Source organism: Papaver somniferum, chromosome 8, assembly GCF_003573695.1.
Source record: "Papaver somniferum cultivar HN1 chromosome 8, ASM357369v1, whole genome shotgun sequence".
NCBI classification, from domain to species: Eukaryota; Viridiplantae; Streptophyta; class Magnoliopsida; order Ranunculales; family Papaveraceae; genus Papaver; species Papaver somniferum.
The window spans coordinates 71,364,967-71,390,302 of NC_039365.1; the positions used below are offsets into that span (position 1 = coordinate 71,364,967).

Consider the following 25,336-nt stretch of genomic DNA (forward strand, 5'->3'; position numbering starts at 1 on the left):
TCCGTAGCTATAACAATGAGAAAGCATCGGTCTCGATCATTGTTATACAGTGTCATAGTATTATTACACAGTGTCAAAGGCCAATTGTATCACAACTTCAACAATAATACTATGGTGATATGTATCATTGCCCCTTAGTCAATACTCCATCTCACATGGAAACCGCTCCCCCTTATACAATGATCCGAAAACCATATGTATTTGTAGTGTGAACTACATATTAATTCTCCCCCTTTTTGTCAATAAAATTGGCAAAGGTACAAGAACGGGATCATAATAAAATTTTCATAAGAGACATTTCATGACTAAAAGAAAAAATACATACCATCTAATTTAGATGCAATCATATAGCCGAAGATAATAGAATTCATCAAGTAGTTTTAAAGATACAAGATAAGGCCTTTAAAATTCCACAGCCGCACACCCCTCAAGATATGACCATTAAGCACAAGTTCAAAAGAACTCTCCCTCATTAGATGTTATTCCCAAGGGAACAACAAGAGCGACCTTAATTTCAAAAGAAAAAAAAGGATTTTGAAACAAAAATGACACTAACAAGACAAAAACAACTCTACAGAAACTGAACTGGAGTAAACCTACTGGAGTTTCAAACTCAATTGCCCAAAAGATAGAGATAAGCATAGGGGCAAGAGTTATAGAAACGTTTTAATGAACCAAAACAACACCAATAGACTGCCACAAGTGTACGTAGCAGTGTCTAATAGTTTGGTAAGAATATCAGCCAATTGTTGTTCGGAAGGCACAAATTCCCTAATTATGATACCATTTTCATAGAGATCACGAATAAAATGGTACCTTATGTAAATGTGCTTCGTTCTTGAGTGCTCAACGGGATTTTAAGTGATTCGAATCGCACTAGAGTTATCACAAAAGATCTTCATTATTCCAGTATCAACTCCATAATCATCTAGCATTTGTTTCATCCATAGGAGTTGAGTACAGCATGATCCAGCAGCAATATATTCTGCCTCACATGTAGACAGGGATTGAGAATTTTGCTTCTTGATATGCCAAGCTACAAGATTCAGTTCTACATAGTAGAAACCCCCTGATGTACTTTTTTTGTCTTCTACACATCCTGCCCAATCAGCATCTGAATAAGCAGATAGATCAGTGTTAGTATCAAAAGTGTAAGATAAACCATACCCGACAGTGTGATTAATATATCGAATGATCCTTTTTGCATCTCCAAGATGAGATTCCTTTGGATTTTCCTGAAATCTGGCACAACAACCAACACTGAAAGAAATATCAGGTCTAGTAGCTGTAAGATACAAAAGGCTACCAATAATAGATCGATACAAATTTTGATCCACTTTTGCTCCTTTCTCATCTCTATGTAGTTTACCAGTAGTGGGCATAGGTGTTAATTTTTGGGAAGACTTATCCAGACCGAACCTTGTCAGGTCTCGAGCATACTTCACTTTTGCTACATTGCTCATTTCAAATTCTTTAGCAAGAGAGACTTGGAAGTCCTTTGCAATTTTTTCAGAAGTTGATCCATAGATAATGTCATCTACATAGATTTGAGCAATAACCACATTTTTCCCACCCCATTTGGTAAACAAAGTTTTATCAGCTCCGCCTCTTGAAAAACCTTTTCTAATGAGAGAAGTGGTAAGTTTTTCAAACCAGGCTCTAGGTGCTTGTTTCAACCTATACAATGTCTTTTTGAGCTTTAGCACATGATCTGGGAAATCAGGATTTTCAAACCCCTTAGGTTGAGCGACATAGACTTCCTCCTTTAAAATTCCGTTTAGGAACGCGGATTTTATATCCATTTGAAACAACTTAACCTTAAAAAAACAAGCATGAGCTAACAAAAGACGAATGGAATCAAGGCGTGCCACAGGAGCAAAGGTCTCGTCAAAATCAATCCCTTCAATCTGTGAATATCCTTGAGCGACAAGTCTAGTTTTGTTTCTGACAATCGTGCCAAATTCATCAGACTTATTCTTGAATATCCATTTGGTACCAACAATATTGACATTGGAGGGACAAGGTACAAGTTCCCACACATCTTGTCTTTGAAATTGAATTAACTCTTCATGCATTGAATTCACCCAAAAGGGATCGTTCAGAGCTTCATCAATATTCCTTGGTTCTACTTGTGAGAGATAACCATCAAAATTGCACATATTTTGAAGTTGTCCTCTTGTTTTGTCTGTAGAATCTCTTCCTCCAATAATAATGTTGGGATCATGATTCCTTTGAACCCAGATATGTCTTGGAGGGACACGTTCTTGTTTGTCAGGAATGGATTGATCAGTGCTCTTCTCCTCGTCATTAGAAATGTCAGGATGAGTAACCGTTGGGATAACTTCAACTGATTCTGGAATTTCTTTGACTTTCTCAATTGTCTCGGTTGGAGGCAATTCAGCAGGAGGATTATCATGACGAAAGTTACTAATGTCGTCAATGATAACGTTAACAGATTCCATCATGACTTGTGTTTTGAGATTAAACACTGGAAAACCACGACTATCAGAAGCATAGCCAAGAAAGATACCTTCATCACTTTTGTTATCGAATTTCCCTTTCTGTTCTCGATATTTCAGAATATAGCACTTACTTCCAAACACCCTGAGATAGTGTAGGTTGGGTTTCCTTCCGTACCACAACTCATAAGGAGTGTTAAGGGTTTTAGGCCGTAAATACACACGGTTGATCAAGTAACATGCTGTAAAAACAGCTCCTCCCCAAAATCTTAATGGTAAGTTTTTGTTATGGAGCATTACCCTGGCCATTTCCTGAATATTCCTATTATTTCTTTCAGCAACTCCATTAGCTTGAGGAGTGATAGGTGGTGAGTATCGTTGAATGATGCCCAGTTCGCCACAGAATTCAAATACTTTGGTGTCTTTGAATTCAGTTCCACGATCGCTTCTAATTTTCTTTAGTTTGCGACCTTGTTCGTTCTGGATCCTTTTAACAATAATCTTGAATTCACTAAGAGTTTCATTCTTATGAGATAGAAATGCAACCCAAGTGAATTTGGTGTAATCATCTACCATAACTAAAGCATACTTCTTACCAGCAACAGTGGGTTGTTGAATTGGTCCCAAGAGATCCATATGAATTAAATCAAGTGGAGCTTTAGTTAGAATATCTCGAGATGATTTGTGGTGAACTTTCATTTGCTTACCCTTTTGACAGGCACCACATACACCTTCAATCTTTGCATTGATTTTGGGAATTCCTCTAACAAGTTCTTTGTTAATGATCTTAGTTAGAAGACGATAATTGATGTGACCAAAACGCTCATGCCAAAGATGTGTAGATTCCACCTTAGTCAAATTGCAACGGTTGCTAAACTGAGTATCAAGTAGATAACAGTTGTTTTTACCACGAGTTCCTTGAAAAATTACTTTCCCAGTTTTGTCTACAATGTCACATCCATTTTCATTGAATACAACTCGATGGCCTTTGTCACAAATTTGACTAATAGAAAGAAGATTAGTAGTCATACCTTTTACGTATACTACATCATGGATTTTTGGAACACCGGGAAACTTGATTGTTCCCTTCTTGCTGATGTAGCAACAACTCCCATCTCCAAACGTTACAGGACCTCCTTCATAGTCAATAGACGAAACAAACCATGTGAGATCACTTGTCATATGTCTACTACAACCACTATCAAGAAACCATTGAAAAGGAGATGTAGATCTTAAAGCAAAGGCACCCATACTATTAGTACTTCTCTGTTTAGAGTTCTTGATAGTTTTGTATATCCTTTTAGAGTATCAAAAAGTTGTTTAGTTTTCTTACAAATATTACTTGCAACATTCAGACTCTTTTGAAACGACATACAAGCCTGTTGAAGGTGATTGGAAGAATCACAACAACAATACGGGCCAAAACCTTGAAGTTTGTCTGAGTGGTTCCTAGTCATACCAGTTTTCACAACAACCGGTCGTTGATTACCATCTGATTTACGACTATTCTTTAAAGAGAAACAACTGGAGTTTCTCAGATTCACCAAGGGACTATTACCATACATCAAATCCTTAAGAATTGCAATTTCTGCAACAAGACCAGAGTTGATCCAGATTTGTTCATCCAACCCTTTCTGAAGAGTAACCAGTTTATCAGACTTTTTTCTACGGTTGGTTTTTAAAATTGGTGAAGCGTCAATTGAGACTTTATGGTCCATATAGTCAGATCTCTACAAACACAGACTTTTGAGGTCCTGGACATGTTTGCATGCTCTAATACCAATTGAAAAAGCGGGGGTCTAACAACACCACCCAATATTTCGCTTAGCAATCTGTATGGACAAACTCGAATATACTTTTAAGAGAATCAACAAGACTCAATCAATTGAAAGTACATCAACGAGTTTATATCTCTTTCTCTTGATTTGATTTCCTCAAACAGAAACTGCGAGTACTAATCAAATACAAGGAATAACTTGGATGGTACCAAAGACCAATATCCAAGGATCAATAAATGATAATCAACAACTAAAGGTTGGATTACTCTAACTGATGATCTAACGCACAACCTGTATTATTTCAATTATAAAGATAAAACAATATAATGCGGAAACTGAAATAACACAGACATCAGAAATTTTGTTAACGAGGAAACAACAAATGCATAAAAACCCCGGGACCTAGTCCAGATTGAACACACACTGTATTAAGCCGCTACATACACTAGCATACTCCAAGCTAACTTCGGATTGGACTGTAGTTGAACCCCAATCAGTCTCCCACTGATCCAAGGTACAGTTCTACGCCTCTGATCCCAGTAGGATACTGCGCACTTGATTCCCTTAGCTGATCTCACCCATAACTAAGAGTTGCTACGACCTAAAATCGGAGGCTTTGACAATAGACAAATCTGTCTCACACAGACAAGTCTATCAAAGGATCAATCTGTCTCCCACAGAAAAACCCTAAAGTTTTTGTTCCGTCTTTTGATAATAATCAAGGTGAACAGGAACCAATTGATAATCCGGTCTTATATTCCCGAAGAACAACCTAGATAAATCAATCACCCCACAAAAATCTTAATCGTATGGTAGCGAAACAAGATGTTGCGGAATCACAAACAATGGGACGAAGATGTTTGTGACTACTTTTTATATCTTGCCTATCGGAGATATTAATCTCAAGCCAATCAATCTGATTGTACTCGTACTATAGAAGATGCAAGATCAGATCACACAACTACGATAAAAGTAGTATCGGTCCGGCTTCACAATCCCAATGAAGTCTTTAAGTCGTTAAACTGGTTTTAGAAGAATAAAACCAAAGGTTAAAGGAGAATCGACTCTAGCACGCAAACTAGTATCACACGTGAAGTGTGGGGATTAGTTTTGCACAATACTAGATGTCTCCTTTATATAGTCTTTCAACTCAGGGTTTCGCCTTGGTCACAAAGCAAACAATGTCCACCGTTAGATGAAAACCCGATTTAGATCCAAGCTAATATTTCTCAACCTTTAGATCGAAAAATTAGCTTGTTATACACAAACGAAATGCACGCTTCTAGGTTTGTTAACCTTACCCAAATGTGTACATTGTTGGTTCAACAATAGTTAACCAAAAGATTATCCATATGAGCATTTCATACCAACCATATTCTTCTTCATCATAACTAGTTCAAATGACTCAAATGAACTAGTTAGAGAGATCTTCAATTGCAAGGAAATCTTATGTACTACACAAGACACAATTGAAGCAAAGATGATTTGATTCACTTGAATCGGTTCATGAACTTTTATAGCCACGGTTTGCAAACTGCATTCCTTAGTCTTTATAAGTTTAAGTTCAGAAATCATCTTCAGATATATAACCTTCTTAAGTTCGCACACTAGGTTCGCGGACTTAAGCAACCGGCCATAGTTTACAAACTCCACCAGAAAATATCGGCAAAGACTTTCCGCCGGTTCACGGACTGGTATTCACGCAACAAGTTTGTCAACTCCAGCATAATTTCTCGGGATGAGAAGTTCGGAAGTTCGCAGACTGAGTTCGCGCCATTCTTCCGGTTTCTCTTGATCAACAAAGTTCGCAAACTTTGGTTCAAGGGGTAGGACTTATGCACATATGTGTTTCCACAACAATACTTATGTCCATCATTGGTTATGTAATCTAAACTCTCATTCCAACCATTGAAACATTCTTAGAGGATGTTATACAGTTGCTACACCATTTCTCGTCAAAGCAATTTTCAAAGTGATTGAAACATATCATGAATTTCGTCACTAGGTAAAGATAAACATGATCGGAGCGAAACGCTTACCAACACATATTTCGAGATATAGATAGGCGAGGTATACTCGGCTCGAAATACCAAATGTGTATAATCTAAGTTTATATATAGCATACGACTTTTTGTCTCAAGAAGTAGGAGATATAGTAGATAGACTTTTGAGTGACAGATAAGTTCAAGTCTTCACATACCTTTTTGTCGAGAAATTCCACCGGTTCCTTGAGTTGTTCTTCTTCTTGTATGATGAATCGCCATGAAGTCCTTGAGCTCAACTACACTTTCTATCCTAGTCCGAGACTTAGCTATAGTAGACTAGAAATCAAGACTTATAGTTTTGATCACTAATATTGATAAACATGCTTGAGACAGCGACGCATTCGAGTTCGACCGAGCAATCATCATACAAGACGAAGGACTACTCAAGGAACTGGTGGATCTTCATCGACTAAAAGGTATGTGGAGATTTGAACTTATATATCACTCAAAAGTCTATTTATCTCCTATCTTGAGACAAAAGTCGTTTTGCTATACAGACTTAGATTATACACATTTGATATTTCTAGCCGAGTTTATCTCGCCTATCTATTTCTCGAAATATGTGTTAGTAAGCTTTCGCTTTATCCAAGTTCATCTTTACCTGGTGACGAAATTCATGCTATGTTTCAATCACTTTGAAAATTTCTCTGACGAAAAATGGTTTGTGAATAACAACTACATAATGTCCTCTGAGAATGTTTCAATGATTGAAATGAGAGTTTATATTATATAACCATTGGAGGATATAAGTATTGTTGTGGATACACATATATGTATAAGTCCTTATTCCTTGAACCGAAGTTTGCGAACTTTGTTGATCAAGTGAACCGGAGTAGTGCGTGAGCTAAGTCCGCGAACTCAGTCCGCGAACTGGCGAAGTTCTCAAACCCGAGAATTTCTGCTGGAGTTTGTGAACTCCATCCGGTAACTTAAGTCCGCGAACCCAATCCGCGAACTTGAGTAGGTTATATCTAAAAACGATGTTTGGGAACTTATTCATATTAAATAAGGAATGCAATTGCAAACCGTGGCTATATAGTTCATGAACCGATTCAAGTGAATCAAATCGTTTTTCCTTCAATTGTGTCTTGCGTAGTACATGAGATTTCCTTGCAATTGAACAATTCTCTAACTAGTTCATTTGAGTCATTTGAACTAGTTATGATGAAGAAGAATATGGTTGATATGAAAGTAATCATATGGCTAACCATTCGGTTAACTATTGTTGAACCAACTAATGTACAAGTTTGGGTACGGTTACACAAGCCTAGAAACGTGCATTTCATTTGTGTATAACAAGCTATGTTTTCGATCTAACGGTTGATAAATATTAGCTTGAATCTAATCAGGTTTTTATCTAACGGTGAATATTGAATGCTTTGTTACCAAGCTAACATTGATAGCAAACCCTGATTTGAAAGACTATATAAGGGAGAACTCTAGCAACTGGGAAACCTAATCCCCACATATTCTGTGTGATACTAGTTGTGCTAAGCTAAATTTGATTCTCCTTTAACCTTTGGTTTCTTCTTCTAAACCAAGTTAATGACTTATAGACTTCATTGGGATTGTGAAGCCAGACCGATACTACTTTATCGTAGTTGTGTGATGTGATCTTGTTGTTTCTATCATACGAGTACAATTGTAATAATTGGCTTGAGATTTCTATCTCCTATAGGCAAGATAAAAAGTAATCACAAACATCTCCGTCTCATCGTTTGTGATTCCACAATATCTTTTTTCGCTGCGTCGATTAAGACTATTGTGAGGTGATTGATAATACTAGGCTATTCTTCGGGAACATAACTCCGGATTATCAATTGGTTCATGTTCACCTTGATTTATCAAAAGACGGAACAAAACTCGTAGGTATATTCGTGGGAGACGGATTTATCTATTACCATAGACTTTTCTGTGTGACATAGATTTGTTTATTAAAGTTTTCGACTTTGGGTCGTAACAACTCTTAGTTGTGGGTGAGATCATCTAAGGGAATCAAGTACGTAGTATCATGCTGGGATCAGAGACGTAGGAGCATAACTGTATCTTGGATCAGTATGAGATTGGTTGGGGTTCAACTACAGTCCAGACCGAAGTTAGTTTGGAGTAGGATAGTGTCTGTAGCGGCTTAATACAGTGTGTGTTCAATCTGGATTAGGTCCCGGAGTTTTTATGCATTTGCGGTTTCCTCGTTAACAAAATTCTGATGTCTGTGTTGTTTCTTTTCCGTATTATATTTTGTTATATAATTGAAATATCACAGGTTGTGCGTTGTTCAATCAATTAGAATATCCGACCTTTTGGTTGTTGATTTAAATTGATTGACACTTGTATGTTGGTCTTTGGTACCATCCAAGTTATCTCTCTAGTATTTGATAAAGACTCGCAGATTTCTATTTGCTTGATATATATCAAATCGAGAGATTGAGATATAAACTCTTTGATATACTTTTTATCTATATTGAGTCTGACTGTCTAGGTGATTCTCTAGAAAGTATATTGGAGTTTGTCCATACAAATTGCTAAGCGAAATATTGGGTATGGTTGTTAGACCCCCGCCTTTTCAGAAGCACTCCAAACGAACAACAACGAAGACATTTTTAATCAATAACAGAAATCACAATGGAGAACTGAACAACTGGAAGCATAAACAAATTTTTCCTTTATAAAAACCCTAGGGTGCGGGTGAATCCGCAGATTTCAAAGTCTAACCGCAACCAAACTGCTAAAAGTGCGGATTTGAGAATCCCACCCGTGTTTGGCCCATAGATCTTGCGGATTGGGTTTCATCCGCAATTTTGAGGACATATACAGGTGAAATCCGCGGTTCCGGACTTTTTGCTCACCCCTACAATCACTAGCGGTTTTAGTCTCCAACTTCTATGGGTATTCCATCTTCAACGGCTATTTCTCTATCGCTGTAAATATGTGAAATTCAAACACAAAATTTATCCCAAAAATTTCTTTACATATTCTCCCAAAAAATTCAAATGGCACAATTTGAAAGACAACTTGATTTTTCTGGAGTGGTTCTTGAAACCAATTTTAGCAAGATACGTGACAATTATAAAGAAATAGGTAAAAAGCAAAGAAGTCTACAAGTTTTGGATATTAACCAAATCAAACATGCAACTAAGAAAAGACAAAGAAGAGTTTAAGGAAAGGAAAATTTGAAGAAAAAGAAGAAGATAAACAAAGGAAACTCTGTCTATGAGCGCGTTGATTGGAAGTTATGGGAAATGAAGAAGATAAACAAGATGAAGAACATTGTCCCTAATTTTTATTTTTAAAGTCTTTATCTTGAGTTATAATTGTCTAGCTTATATCTTATTATCTAGATTTATCAAAGGAGCACTAATGTAAATTAATTCGAAAATTAGTTTTATGAACAAGAGGTAATGTTCAAAATTAGATGTTATATTCACCGTTTATCAGTTAACATAATGATATCTTAAAATTATACTAAACTTAACTTAACTTAACTAAGTGCGTACAAGCTACTTAACTTTACTTAATAAATGCATACAACTTATTTAACCTAACTTAATTAAATGCATTCATATTTGGACGACATTTTCAAGATTTGATAACAACTTTCGAATTGAAAATATTTTTCGCTTCTGTTGCGCCATTCCGTCCGATACATTTGCTCCACATGGATGTCGTTTTCACTATTTTTCCGGTTCCGGTTGCTTAGCATAAGCAGCACAATAAACAAGTTTACATCCTCATTGATTAGTTGGAAGTGATCACACAACTGATTTGCATCTCGATTATTGAGGTTCAATGTTTCTTCTTGAAATGTCTGAAATATGTTTTCCCAAAAAGTGATTTGTTGTTGTTGTGCACGATTGATATTATCCAGTGTAACAAAAACATAATTCTTACAAATGTATTCATCTTCAGCTAAGGAAAATCTACAACCTCGAACTGGCATATTGAGTTTGTATAGTGAAAATATGAAAATTGGAGTGAAAGAATGAAAACTGGAGTAAAAATGTGAGTTGAAATGAAATTGGAATTGAGTATTTATAGGGTGTTCAATTTTGGACCGTTGGATGGGATATACTAGGCGATCGAGTCTTCACCACTAGCGGCCGTGACTTGACCGTTCGGTGGAATGTCAACCGAGCAGTCGATACTCCACTACCCGATAGAGTTTCCACTTAGCCAGGTCAATTTGCTGGTTTGCCAGCTCCATAGTCGGTGCAAAACTGGAAAACTGCCCATAGGCCTTAGTAGCCTTGCTGTTGCAAATAACAAAGTTCTTAAGGCCAGTTCCTATGGGTGTGGCAAACATTCATGTTTGCCATTTATGCACCCACTATAGAGCTGGCAAACTAGCAAACTGGCCTGGCTAAGTGGCAAATTTGCCACTTAGGCAGACCAGGTAGAGTGTCTACCGAGCGGTCGAGACTCGACCGTTCGTGTCATCTCATCTAACAGTCATAATTTCTTCATCCTATAAATACGATATCAAATTTCATTTCAACTCACACCATTCATTCAATCTCCATTCTTTCACTCCACAAATCCAACATGTCAGTTCAAGTTCGAGATCGCAAATTTAACACGGCTGAAGATGAATCCATTTGCAGGCATTATGTTTTTGTTATGCAAGATATCGCCAATGATGGACAACATCAACATCAAGAGATTGTATGGAGTCGCATAATTCATAGATTTTAAGAAGATAAAATGAACCTCAATAATCGAGATGCAGATGAATGTTGTCAACGCTTCCGAGTAATCAGCAAGGAGGTGAAGTTGTTTGTTGCTGCACTTACTGAAGGCTATCTAAACCGACAACATGGCCAAAATGCATTTGATGTGGAGCAAATGTGTCGGCTCGAATGGCGCAACAGAGTGGGAAAAGATTTTCAATTTGATGGTTGTTATCTTATCTTGAGGGTGTTTCCCGGATATGATCAGTTTAGATTAGTTGCCCAAATATGATGCATCTTTCATTTGTATGATGCATCTATCATTTGTATCAAATTTTAATTTTAAGATATTATTAATATAATAAAACTAGTGCATCTTCCATTAAAAATTTAGAATTTTTATTTACATTAGTGCCTCTTTCATTCATCTAGATAATGACATAACTTACAATAAAGACTCTAAAATTAAAAATTTGGGACGATGTTCTTCATTTTGTTTACCTTCTTCATTTCACCAAACTACCAATAAATGCGCTCATGAACGGAGTCTCCTTTGTTTATCATCTTCTTTGCCTTCAAATTTTCCTTCGCTTGAACATTTTCTTTCCCTTGAACTTTTCTTGGTCTTCTCTTAGTTGGAGGTTGGATTTGGTTAATATCCAAAATTTGTAGACTTCTTTGATTTTTATCTATTTCTTTATAACCTTCACATATCTTATTAAGGGCGGATTCAAGCACCACTCCAGAAAAATCAAGTTGGGATTCAAACTTTGCCATTTTGAAAGATAATAAGATAAAAAGATTAGAAAAAATTTACACAAAAAATTTGGTGTAATTTTTGTGTGATCTTTTGCCATTTTTATAGCGGCGGAGAAAGAACCGTTGGAGGTTTGAAATCAACCTAGCGATGCAGTCTCGAACGCTAGCGGAGACTCGACCGCTTATCTTTTTCAACCATAGTAGCGCGGCCAGTTTGCGACCCAAAGGAACCGGCCTAAAAGGCACTTGTTGTATCGTTTCCCTCCTTCAGAACCAAACTCAACAATGGTTTTATTCGTTCTCTATCTAAGTTCTTCAGAAGCTCCACTTTAGATGTATAAATAGATTGAGAGAGAAACAGTTTCTTCACGAACCAGAAGAAGAAGTAACAATGGGTGTACAATCAGATGGTCAAGATGATATATCTTATATTAAGGATCTAAGACAACAACTTGAAACTCGTATAGAGAATCAACGATCAACCCAAAGAGACCTAATTTCTTCGATACAAACCCTAATTCCTGATATTGTTTCTTCTATTGATCTTTCTCTTAAAGTTGTTACTACTTTTAACGTTCGTGACTATACTTCAGCTCCTATCCCGAAACCTAACCCTAACCCTAATTTGAAAACTTCACCTTCAAATCTTCCAAGTCATCAACTTTCTAGAAACCCTTCTATTGAATCAAAAACAACAATTCTTCAAAACCCTAGTTCTTCAAAACCCACACCACCTGTAGTTCATCCTTCTATTGATGATGACGAGACTGATAAATTCTCAGCTGTTGTTGATTCTAGTGGAAGCCCATTGTCGATTGTCAGAGCAATGGTTGCTGTTTGCTTATTGGAGAGAGTACCTTTTACGCCGATTGATTCGTCGGCTGTTTTGAGAAAACTGGAAAATGATTCTTCTGCTACTTCAGCTGAGAAATCTGCTTTGCTTGAGCTTGGTGGTGAAACTGGTGCTATATTAGCTGTCGAGATGGCTTTGAGATCAATGGCTGATGAAAATGGGGGAGTTGATTTAGAAGAGTTTGTAATTAGTGGGAAATCTAGGGTTATGGTTTTAGGGATTGATCGAACTCGGCTAGTTAAGGAATTGCCGGAAAGCTCTCAACTTCAGCAACCCGAGGAACTCAATTCAACAAATGAGAGTCAAAATCAAAATCAACCAGTGCGTTTGAATGTTCTTGGATGTTAGTTTTGTCGATTTGGAGTTTTAATTGATAGATATCTTGACATCACATGACACACTTTCCTGTATCATTAACTAATCTTATTTTAAGCATAAAAAATATGTTAAATTTATTAATTTTTAACTACAGCACAAACAGTTCTCAGAATGTTGTGGTATCGTATGTTTGAATTTCTAATGACAGCAATAATATAACAGGTGATTACAAGTGGAGCTGAAGTTTATGGGATGGGAGGATCGATTCCTAGGCCACAGGATATGTGGTTTGGAGGTGACCCTAGTTTATCAGGTATGCCACCAATTTTCCCTGGAGGCCCACGGTCTATGATGGGGACTAGGGGTGGGCCGAGAGGAATGGGGTTAATGGGAATGCCGAGAATGATGTCACCTTTTCATAGACCACAAATGATTCAAAATCCGACAACGGGTAGTCCAAATTTGACATCTTTAAAGCCAAGAACAGAAGAAGAGGATATGAAGGATCTCGAGGCATTGTTGAATAAGAAGTCTTTCAGGGAATTGCAGAAGTCTAAGACTGGAGAGGAACTTTTAGACCTAATTCATCGCCCAACTGCCAAAGAAACAGCTGTTGCCGCGAAGGTTTGGTTTGCACCATCTCGTATAGTCTTCTTTTGTTTGTTGATATGCGAACTAACATGCTTCTTATACTGAAAATTGTTGTTATGACCTTGTGTGTTGGCCGGTTGAATCTTGATCCAATTTTCGCGTGGTGATAGAGCTTTTGCTTTTGTTGTCTTCTCTTTGTTCATTGATTACATAATATTGGTAATTGAAAATATATGCATCTGATTTGACAATCAAGAGAAGAGAACCTTTATTACGCTGCTTATTGAGTTATCTCTGCACCATATAGAAAAAATAGCTCTTCATTTTGCATGCGAAGATTATACTTGAATAGAATGAATAACACATTTGAGAATATTATGCACAGGATAGCCGGTGTAAAGTAGAATTCATGTAGAGAATCCGTTACCTTGAATTTGAGTCACAAATTCCTGATGCTCTTATTTAGTTCTGTCAGAGGTTTACGAAGTAACAAAAGCTTACCCTTCTCTGGGTTCCTTCAAAATACTTTCAATGCGTGAATCTCTAGCAGCCCAACAAAAAGCATAGACGATGTATTGTTCTTGTTACCCCCTGCTCATAAACACCTCCAGCACTATTTTTGGCAGCACTGAACTTGCACATACAAAATTATCCTAGTGGATTACATAATTTGCAGTTGATGGATAAAGGAGACACTTATTGGCCAGGAAGTTCGATCATGTTTTCCAATATTGACTCTTTTTGACCAAGCATTTGTTTATTAGAGTTCTATTGACACTGCCACACTTAGATGACTCTAGTGCTTCTCTGCTGCTGCTCTTAGTCATCAGGAAAGATATCCCTCTCAGTCACATAAGGCCAAATATTCATGAAATTGTTGGATTTTATTGAATTTCTTTTACCCTGTGTAATTTGTCATTATTTTGAACCAGTCATCAGTAACGTATTGTCATTCCTTCACTGTCGATAAAAGTTAAAAAAACAATATTTCACATTTTAAAGAAACCTCACCCGTTGCATATGTGGGAATGTGGTTTCTTTGATACTGTTGACGTTTGTTTTGTCAAAGTGTTCTTTATTGAAAGAGTTTATATTTCATATCATGGTCAGCTGTTTCCTGCAAGTCTTTATCTATTGCTTTATCTATTGTTGTGAACTTGTTTCAGTTCAAAAGCAAAGGTGGTTCTCAAGTGAAGATGTATTGTACGGCTTTAACCAAAGAAGACTGCCGACGCCAAGCTGGTTCTTATATCGCATGTGAAAAGGTTGCTCTTCATTCTTATTTAAGAATAGCTGAACTCTGTATTTTGGTGGTGTTGTACCAATAGGTCCTAATTTCCATCATATTATACACATTAGTGTTCTGGGAGTATTGCTCCAGAACTGTGATCAGGCCTTTGACCGGAGAAAAAGTAACAGGGGAATCAAATGCCTATAGATAATTTTCATGAACATCACGACTATTATTCTACAGTATTCATACATTTGTTTTGGGTATAGTGATGATTCCGCATGTTCATACATTTGTTTTGGGTATAGTGATGATTCCGCATGCTCTTTTCAACCATAGTGTACATTAATTGATTCATAATAGAACAAATTTCACCAGAAAAGAAAAGAATTGCATAAGTAGGTAAATGAAAAGCATTTCACCTAACTTTTGAGTTTTAGCCACGATCAGTATTCTAATCGAGTAGCTTCCAAAATTCCAGGTTCATTTTAGGCGCATAATTGCTCCACACACTGACATCAATTTAGGGGACTGCTCTTTTCTGGATACTTGTCGACACATGAAGGTAATTTTGTTTTTGAATTAGTTGTTAATGATGTGATTCATAACATGGTTAGGCTGGAGTTTTTCGTTTGTACTTTGAAATTCTCTTCAATCATGTTTGAATTGACAGACATGCAAGTATGTTCATTATGAGCTCGATTCAAGTCAAGATGTGCCAGACATGATGATGGGGTCAGCACAACCCACTAAAAGTATAAGGCCCCTACGTCCAGAATATTGTTCAGATGCTGAACTTGGTGCATCACAATGGATTAACTGTGATATACGTAACTTTAGAATGGATATTCTTGGTCAGTTTGGAGTAATCATGGCAGATCCACCCTGGGACATTCATATGGAGTTGCCTTATGGAACTATGGCCGATGACGAAATGCGAAATCTTAATGTTCCTGCATTGCAGACAGATGGTCTTATTTTTCTTTGGGTCACTGGACGTGCCATGGAGCTCGGACGCGAGTGGTATGTGCTTTGTCATCTCATTAGTTGCAAAACAAAGGTTATCTGATATATTTTTATTAAAACAAAAAAGTGATCAAGGGTTTGTAACACCTTGTGGTGATAGCCTAAAGGGTTGACATTTAAAAAGGAAAAAAATTAATGAACTTACTAGTGAAACAACACTAGTGATGCTTTTTCTGCTTATCCCTTTGGGTTTTGAAAGGTAAAATTGTAGTGTTGTTCATGATATGAAATACACTCTGAAAAGAAGAGAGAGTAGATAACATACTCATATGATAGGTTCACAGATGGGTGCTTGATGGAGAACTGAAATGAGCTAGTCCTGCTAAGAAGTTCTCATCCATTAAGATGTGTTAAGAGTATAGTTCTGAGGTTTTAAAGTACTAACCAAATGACCCTCTTACGTACGAGGTTGTTAGTGCTCCACCAATTTGTAAAATCTCCAGTTAAGAACTTGTATCTAATTTGTGTTCTGATACTGATTGCTTCTACTTCCTGTCTTACAATGTGTAGTTACATCAGTAAGAACTTGCAACTCATGTTCATTATTTTTTTCTTTAAAATGTGGATTTCTTCAATCAGCTTAGAACTGTGGGGATATAAGCGTGTTGAAGAGATCATTTGGGTGAAGACTAATCAACTTCAAAGAATTATCAGAACAGGGAGAACAGGTCATTGGCTCAATCACAGCAAGGAACATTGCCTTGTTGGGATAAAGGGGGATCCACTAGTAAACAGGAACATTGACACTGACGTCATTGTTGCTGAGGTTAGAGAGACGAGCCGTAAACCAGACGAGGTAACTTGTATATGCATTTCTTATCTACATACCCAAAATAACATCTTAGTCTTCCATTTTTGAAATCTTGACTGGTATCCATATCGTTAAAGTATGGTAGTGGGTGCACTAAATTCTTGTTATCATTGTCTTGCTCTTCTCTTCATGTGGTTTTAAGCGGAATATATACCTTCAGCATGGTAGTGAATAAGCTAAAATCATATTCTTTCAGATGTACCCTTTGCTGGAAAGGATAAGTCCGAGAACAAGAAAGCTGGAATTGTTCGCTCGAATGCACAACACACATTCAGGGTATGCTTACCTAGTCCACTTCTTTCAATTCAGTGTAGTTGGTTAGAACTTACCGAGTTGCTTTGCACGCGTGTAACAATCAGAGTTAAATAGTTGATGGATTTTGACAACAATAATCAATAATATCAAGTAAAAGGGAGCTTAACCCCTTAGAGTCTTAGATGACAATGCCCATAAACATTTTGTAGCTGCTGAAGACATTTTATTCTATTAATCCTCGTGACTCCAAAAACTGGAAGTCACCCTATTATGCTTATGTTGCACACAAGTTACAATACCGTCGATATAAGTTTAGTTTGAGTTGATTTAACTTGCTTTGCTTTGTTTTTTCGTCTTTTCTATCATTCACTAGGTGGATGTCACTTGGTAATCAATTACAAGGTGTTCATTTAGTTGATGAAGGGTTGCGAGCAAGGTTTAAGGCCGCATACCCAGAAGTTGAAGTGCAACCATCATCACCCCCGAGGACTTCTGCAATGGACATCGACGCAGAGGCGACCCCATTGGAGCCCTATACTTCTGAAGAGAAGCTAATGTCTAACACAGATGTTGAAATGGTTGGCTAGTTTCTCCACTGTTGTTGTTGTCACTATTAATGACTACAGTTTTGTTTTAGTCATGTAATTTTGTTAGGAAAGCCTTTGGCCTTTTCACTTTTTTTTTTTTGTTAGGTCTGTATGGTCTAGAAGTCCGGAAGGTGTTTTGTAATTTTAGAAGGTTCTCATCATGCGGAGGAATGCTTGTACATGTGCGTACTGCGTCTCATGTACATGTGCAATCCCATTTTCAGGCTGGCTCTGTAAATTGTTTATTATTATTATTATTAGTTTATTTTTGAAGAATTGTTCATTTTTATTTTGGCCACATCGTTTCGATTGCTAGCTCTTTTAAGAGTTCGAACCACAAGGACTGAACCAATCGATGATGTAATCCAGTTATGTTTGATGAAAAATAGGAGATAACTGTAAAAAGAGGAACAGTTGTGTAAATCAACTAAGACTTCAAGGGTCTAGAGCGTGTTTGTTTTTTTGTTGACTTGGCGACTGAATCTGACTCGGCTTGTTAGGCTGTTTGTTTTTTTAATTTGAATCAGATCTGACTTTCGGTCGTTAAGACGCCCCTGACTGATGGGACAAAATCATTGACTTACATATTTTTTGAGTCAGATGAGTAATATCTGCTTTACAAAACAAACATATTGAGTTAGATTCAGATGATTAAAATTCAGATAACTTAGATGAGTCAGAAAAAAAAAACAAACAAGATATTACTGTTTACTCATTGCACTCCAGTTGATTAAATCAACCTAGACCAAGACTACATAACTCAAGTAAAAACAAAAAAATGTTTTTTTTTTTGTCTTTCTCATAAGCATAATATAATGAGCTTTTTTGTCTTCTTCTTCTTAATAGGAAAAAAGATTCGTTAACAAAAAAAAACAACTTTTTTTTTCTTTTTTCGTAGAAACATAAATTTTATTGAAAGCAGTACAATAAAAACTGAAACACCAACAAACCGAAAACTACTAGACCTCTACTGACAACCCTTACAACAGAACATAAACGGCTAAGCCGAACCTCAGATGCTAAAACACAAGAACTAGAGAACTACATAGACCGACCAAGACTAGAAAAGAAAACCTAAGAGCTTTTAAACTTCCAACTGCATATCACATTTGTCCTGCACAAGGATATAGGCAATAACTTTGGGAGAATTGGAGACCTAGTGATCAATAGTCAATAAAAGACTAGTAACAAAAACATTTAACCATTTAGGAAGTTGATGCCTATCCCAACTTGTTATAGTACTAGAAATAACAACATGGTTTGTAACATTTATTGAATAACATGGTGAACCCCGAATCCAACCAAAATCACCTATAATATCGTGTTCTCATAATTAATAAAACAAAATGGGCAATACAACATTCATCTAATTTAAATATTGTCTCTAAGGACCTCTAATGGCAATACAATTATCCTCTATTGTACTTCTGGTTAGGTCGAATTAGTTCTTAAAAAAAATTGGGATTAATTCAGATGGCATCACATGTGTATGCCATTATCCATACATCCACTTTCACTCCAAAATAAAATTTTAAAAAATTAGAGCAGAAAAAAAGGTCGGTATTTGTCCTACGTGGAAGATATTAAAACAAATAAGCATTCTGACGATATTTCAACCCAAAATTTACGTGAGCCTTTATTTTCACTCCCCTAAAATTACCGATTTTCTTAAAACTAACAATTTCTCTCAAATTTTCATTGATCCATATTACGTCTTTGATTTTCATTCTGCATAAGTTAATAAAACGTTCACATTCTCAAGTGCAGATCGACTGAACGGATTTTGAATTCATTATTTGATTTTCCATCTCACATCTATTTAAATTTTTGGAGAGGGCGTTTCAACGATTTTATATATCAGAGTTGTAATGCGTGGTTGAAGTGAAAACATACAAAATCCATCATATAATCACGGTTCTTTGCACATATTTATCAATTGAAAGGGTTGATCCTAGGAATTTAAATGGTGGTTATGATTCTTTGCACCAAATGTCTTCGCATCACTAAGGTAATTCCAAATAATTTTGTGGTTTGATTTATTTCTCCTCTAGGCATGCTATAGGATTTTCTATATTGTAAATGATTTGTATTTTTTTTATATGATTCGCTTCTTGATGCATGATTGTTATTATGAATTTTCTTTATAGTTGGTGTTTTTTTTGATATTATTAGTCCAATATTGTCTGGGTTAACTAAAATAGTCTCACATCCTAAATATAAGGTGTGGTGCCACTCCACTCATTGCCAATTGGTTTTGAGTTGGATGCCCACTTTCTATCAGTTTTGATGCACAATTTTTCAATGGCTGGACTCTGGAGAATAACTTAGTTTTCATTTAATTTTGTTGATTTAATTAAAATTTTGTGATTATTGATTTTGAGAATTTTTGGGTGTTTTATTTATTTATTTAAATATTTATTTGTTTGTGGATGAAGAATATAATATAAAGATTAATTAATAATGAGATGATTAAAGCTAATTGTCCTAAAGAAAATCACATTCAATTTAATTTTTATTTATGATCCTAATTATGAGGGAACCCACTCAAAATATATTTATAATGGAAAGAGGATGCAACTTTTACAGCCGTTACATATTTTTTGTTGGGATGAGACTGAGATGATCAGATGCAATTTTTGTCTCTAAAAATGTTACATGTCCGTCCAAAGCTCAAAACCCATCCTGTTTTGTATTATAGAAAATAGTATCTTGTTGTCTAATATAATCAGTTCCGACTTTATTAAAAATCAGATGATCATCAACAAAAATAGGTGGGGTATTCTTGGACTATCCTTAGTTATTTTTAATGCCAATAACCATATCCCTTTTACCATGTAATGAACACCTAGACATGGACTCCATACATACATATAATTAATAAGAGAATGAGATAAAGGATCACCTTGTATCAAACCTCTAGATGGATAAAAGATCAAACCTGGAGCCATTAAGCAATATGAATGTGAGGATTCTTATGATACATTGTTCAACCATCCTACACCAGTCTTCACGGAAACCTCATTTTCTTTAGAGTATTTGTCATGAATTTCCACTCAATTTTATTGAAGGCCTTCGACATATCCAACTTTAGCGTCGATAAGACCCTTTTTGGAAACCTGTTTAAAAAGATAATGAGATAAGGGATCACCTTGTATCAAACCTCTAGATGGGTAGAATATCTAAATTGGAGAGCCATTAAGCAATATGATCAATGTGGGAATTCTTATGATACATTATTCAACCATCCTACACCAGTCTTCACGGAAACCCCATTTTCTTTAGAGTATTTGTCATGAATTTCCACTCAATTTTATTGAAGGCCTTCGACATATCCAACTTTAGCGTCGATAAAACCCTTTTTGGAAACCTGTTTAAAAAGATAATGAGATAAGGGATCACCTTGTATCAAACCTCTAGATGGGTAGAATATATAAATTGGAGAGCCATTAAGCAGTATGATCAATGTGGGAATTCTTATGATACATTGTTCAACCATCCTACACCAGTCTTCACGGAAACCCCATTTTCTTTAGAGTATTTGTCATGAATTTCCACTCAATTATGTTGAAGGCCTTCGACATATCCAACTTTAACGCTAATAAGACCTTTCTTGGAAATATGTTTTTTCATAATATCTACAAGCTTATGAGCCAAGACAAAAACATAATTGTTAGTAATATGTCTATATAAAAGAAAAATTGCCTGAGAAGGATTATAAATTTAGCACAACCAGTTTAAGTATACTTTTAACGAGATATTTAGATATTACCTTGTAAGTAATATTGTGAAGGTTTGTACACTTATATTCAGAAGCATGTTCACGAAAACTAGGTTCAGCAATTAAAGAAACGAAATTATGATTAATTTGCGAAAGAAGTAATTTTAAGTGTAAAAGAGCCTGGACCATATTCAAGATCCATTTGGGGAGTTCCAAGATGGTATCATAGAGACAATTATTTTTTTACATCCTCAACAGTTGGGGTATGAAGGAGCATCTTATTGTGCTCCCCACTAATATAAGGTTGAATGGTATTCGAAAACTCAGTTGGATCTGCATGGTTAATAGTTTTACTGATATTGCATAAATGGTTTTTAATCTCCTCAACAATTCCATCTCCGTTAGTCAATCAAATACCCAATTTTTTTTTTTAAGATAATAAATTTGAGTTTTTTTTTCCCATTTTCTTTCTAAAGTTCACCTTGTCAAAGAAGTAATCTGTTTTTATATCATCAAAAGTTAACACATTTTCCTTGGGTCTCTACATATAGTACTCTTGTTGCACCTCATATCAGTGGTTAAGTTGGCTTTCTAAATCCAATATTCTACCTTGCAGATTAGGTGATAAACCTCAATTTTGCTGACATTTAGCCAATTCATTGATTCTTTAACTCAATTAGATTTGATCGAATACTACCAAAGGAACAAAGATTACAATGACTTAGAGTTATTTTAAAAAAAATTCAAGGATATTATGAACTTAAACGCATGTGATCCACTAGCAGGTAGTGTCCAGTTATTAATAACCACATTCTTACAACCATTATTAAGGAACAACCACTTATTTTGTCTAAAAGGCTTCTTAGAAGAATCAGTTTCTCTAAAATTAACCTAAAGAATTTGTACATGAGTTTTGAAATTTAAATTTTTGAATGGGAGAGATTGAACGATTTCCTAAATTCCATGATTGATGCTGACCATAGTTGAGAATTATGGCGCTGGTTACAGTATTAAATCGTGTCATGGTGAATCAAAAACGGAGTTGGCAATGGATCACTCAAACAACTCAGGAGGAATAAGTACATTTCTATCTCGAGTGATTACCATAGCAACATCAAATCAATCTCAAAGAAAATATTCAATGAAGTGAGAGATAACACCATTGCTGAATGATCACAATTGCAACAAAAACTTCATAAATAATCTATTAACGAAGAATTACAACTGGTATTCAAAACACAGTGAAACAAAAAAGAGTGTTGCAAAACAAAGAGGATTAGTTTTTCGTATAGAAAAAGGTTCAACTGGGTGAATAGGAACCAAAAGAGAAACAAAACTAAAAACATAAATAATATCATGATAACTAGGATATATAGGCACCAGAGGGGGTAACAAGAATTTTTAACATTTCCAAGTATATGTGAACATTTGGAACATAATGAAAAACCAGTTATGAACTAAGCAACTGACTCTTCTTGGATGCGAAAGTGTGTGCTGCAGGGTGTGAAGCTAATAAATAATCATTTGTGTTAAGAAGTATGCGACAATCCATATAAATATGGACTAACCAATGGATACCTGATCTAGATATTACTTTAGATCTTATATAATCTGGTAGGAACAAATAACACTTGTACGAGACTTGATTAACTCTGACATAAATCAAGGGAACCGAGACATAATCATTACAAACTTTCCTCATGTTATAACACAATTATTCTTAATATGAATTTGTTTATAGACTCGAGTAGTGATTATAGAGAAGGATAAACCTGGATGGAAAATGACTATGAATGTCATATTTATTGTGAAATCTCTGTATGGTAAACTAAGTCCAAACATTAGTTGATGCAAAAGAAAAGTTTCGGAAGTCGTTTCCGGAAAACAATACTACTTCAAAAGGTTAAAGTTTTTCTTTAAAAAAATTTAAATAATGCTCTGCATTTTTTTTGTATGTAATAATAGTTCTGAATCTTTACATCACTTGTTATTTGAATAGTGGTTTGCAAGATCCATCTGGATGCTACCTCCTTTCACATGTGAGATTATGAGTGATGCTAGTAAATATCTCTTTTTAAAAACGTTATGATCCGTGGAATGCAGGAAAAGAATCTGTAACTAAAATTTGTGTAGGGTTGGTTTATTCTGAAAGAGAGATGTATTAGTGAAAAAGCGGGGGTCTAACAACCACACCCAATATTTTTTTCGTAAATCTTTATGGACTAAATCCAATATAATTCCAAAAGAATCAACTAGACAGTCAGACTCAATCAAGGAAAGATATTCAAGAGTTATATCTCTTTCTCAAATCAATCAGCAAAACAACATGATGGAATCCGTGAACTGATTGGTATGAGTATAACTTTGGTGGTACCAAAAACCAATTCCCAAGTTTCAATCAATTTATATCAAAAACCAAAGGTTGGATTTACCAATTGATTGAACTACGCACAACCTGTGATATTTCAATTATACAAACAAATATAACGCGGAAAAGAAATAACACAAACACCAGAAGTTTTGTTAACGAGGAAACCGCAAATGCAGAAAAACTCCGAGACCTAGTCCAGTTATGAACACCATACTGTATTAATCCATTACAGGCACTATCCTACTACAAGTTAACTTCAGACTGGAATGTAGTTGAACCATAACCAAGTCTCACACCGATTAAGGTACAGTCGCATTCCTTACGTCTCTGAATCCCTGCAAGACTCTATGCACTTAATTCCCTTAGATGATCTCACCCATAACTATGAGTTTCTACGATCCAAATTCGAAGACTTATAAACAAATCTTTCTCCCACAGAAAAGTCTATTCTGATAGAAAAATCTGTCTCCCACAGAAGTATCTACAAAGTTTTTGTTCCGTCTTTTGATAAATCAAGGTGAACATGATCCAACTGATAATCCGGTCTTATATTCCCGAAGAACAACCTAGAAATGTCAATCACCTCACAATAACTTAACTATATGGTAGTAGAAGAAGTTATTGTGGAATCACAAAGAATGATACAAAGAGCTTTATGATTACTTTTTATATCTTGTCTATTAGAGATAAATCTCGAGCAAATATTAGATAATATAGTACTCAACACAATAGAACAAGTAAGATTAGAACACACAACTACAGAGAAAATAGTTGGGTCTGGCTTCACGAATCCCAAATGAAGTCTTCAAGTCGTTAACCTACAATGGTTTTATAAAACCAAAGCAATATCTCTCCACCGTTAGATGGTCTTAGCTTCTTACACACAAATGAAATATACCTTCATTTAGATATAGGTAACCATACCTAAACGTGTATATTGAGTTGGCCCAACAATAGTTCACCAAAGTTACCCATATGAACACTTTTGTCTTAACCATATTCATCTAACACTTCTAGATCAAATATGATGATCAATCAATCATGAAAGATAATCAAATGAATCTAATTGTGTTACTAATAGAGTTGTTCAATTATTCACTATTTCACATAAATATATATGAACCAATTGAAACAAAGTCAGATTGGTTCGTAATCGTATAAAGTACTTATACCAAAATCAATTCATGAACATTAATCCACGGTTTGCAAAGATTGCTTTCCTTAATTTATTAATATATCTGTTCATGAGTATGAGAATCACACTTCACCGATTTTAGAACTTAACCAACTAAGTTTGCAAACTTGTACGCAAACTATAGTATCCAAACTTGGTCTTGTCCAGCCGTTTGCAAACGGGTACGCAAACAGCTGTCCCAGACCTAACTCAGGTGAAACTGTTCGCATACTGGTATGCAAACTTGGTTCCCGGAATTTAACAGTTAAAACTGTTTGCATACTGGTATGCAAACAAAGTTTCCGGACCAGAATCATACCAAAACAGTTTGCATACTGTGTTGCATCCAGACAAAGTTTAATTGTTCTAAACTGCCATTTCAATCATTGAAATATCCTTAGAAGACGACAATGGTTGTCTCACACCATTAGCTTACAAGTAATTTTCAAGTGATTGAATGATCAATACGAAACTTTCTGAGTCGACATCAAATGACTGTCTCACACAAATCACGTAAGATGTTTCAAAGCAATTTTAACATGATCATCTTTGACTTATTATTTAGTTTCCAACAAATAGATTGTTTCCAACTAAACTCGTCAAGAACATGATGAACCTAGCTAAATCAAAAAGCTTTCAACTTGTATTTCGAGAAATAGACACGCGAGATAAACTCGACTCGAAATATCAAATTTG

General features: G+C 35.6%; 1 protein-coding gene across 1 annotated transcript; it reads left to right on the top strand.

Annotated features, from left to right (window-relative positions):
• The first annotated feature begins 11,955 nt into the window (after nt 1–11,955).
• Nucleotides 11,956–17,664, top strand: LOC113301518 (N6-adenosine-methyltransferase MT-A70-like). The gene is made up of 8 exons (XM_026550291.1): nt 11,956–12,879; nt 13,099–13,500; nt 14,634–14,732; nt 15,180–15,263; nt 15,372–15,721; nt 16,304–16,520; nt 16,732–16,811; nt 17,164–17,664. Exons 1-8 carry the CDS (start codon nt 12,097–12,099, stop codon nt 17,375–17,377), a joined length of 2,229 nt encoding a protein of 742 aa, XP_026406076.1. The 5' UTR covers nt 11,956–12,096; the 3' UTR covers nt 17,378–17,664.
• Nucleotides 17,665–25,336: the final 7,672 nt, after the last annotated feature.

Excerpts from the sequence above, each read along its gene's own strand:
- LOC113301518 (XM_026550291.1), top strand. The coding sequence starts at position 12,097 with ATGGGTGTACAATCAGATGGTCAAGATGATATATCTTATATTAAGGAT. Across the intron at positions 15,264-15,371 it reads ATACTTGTCGACACATGAAG|ACATGCAAGTATGTTCATTA; the intron begins GTAATTTTGTTT and ends TTGAATTGACAG. Across the intron at positions 16,812-17,163 it reads ATGCACAACACACATTCAGG|GTGGATGTCACTTGGTAATC; the intron begins GTATGCTTACCT and ends ATCATTCACTAG.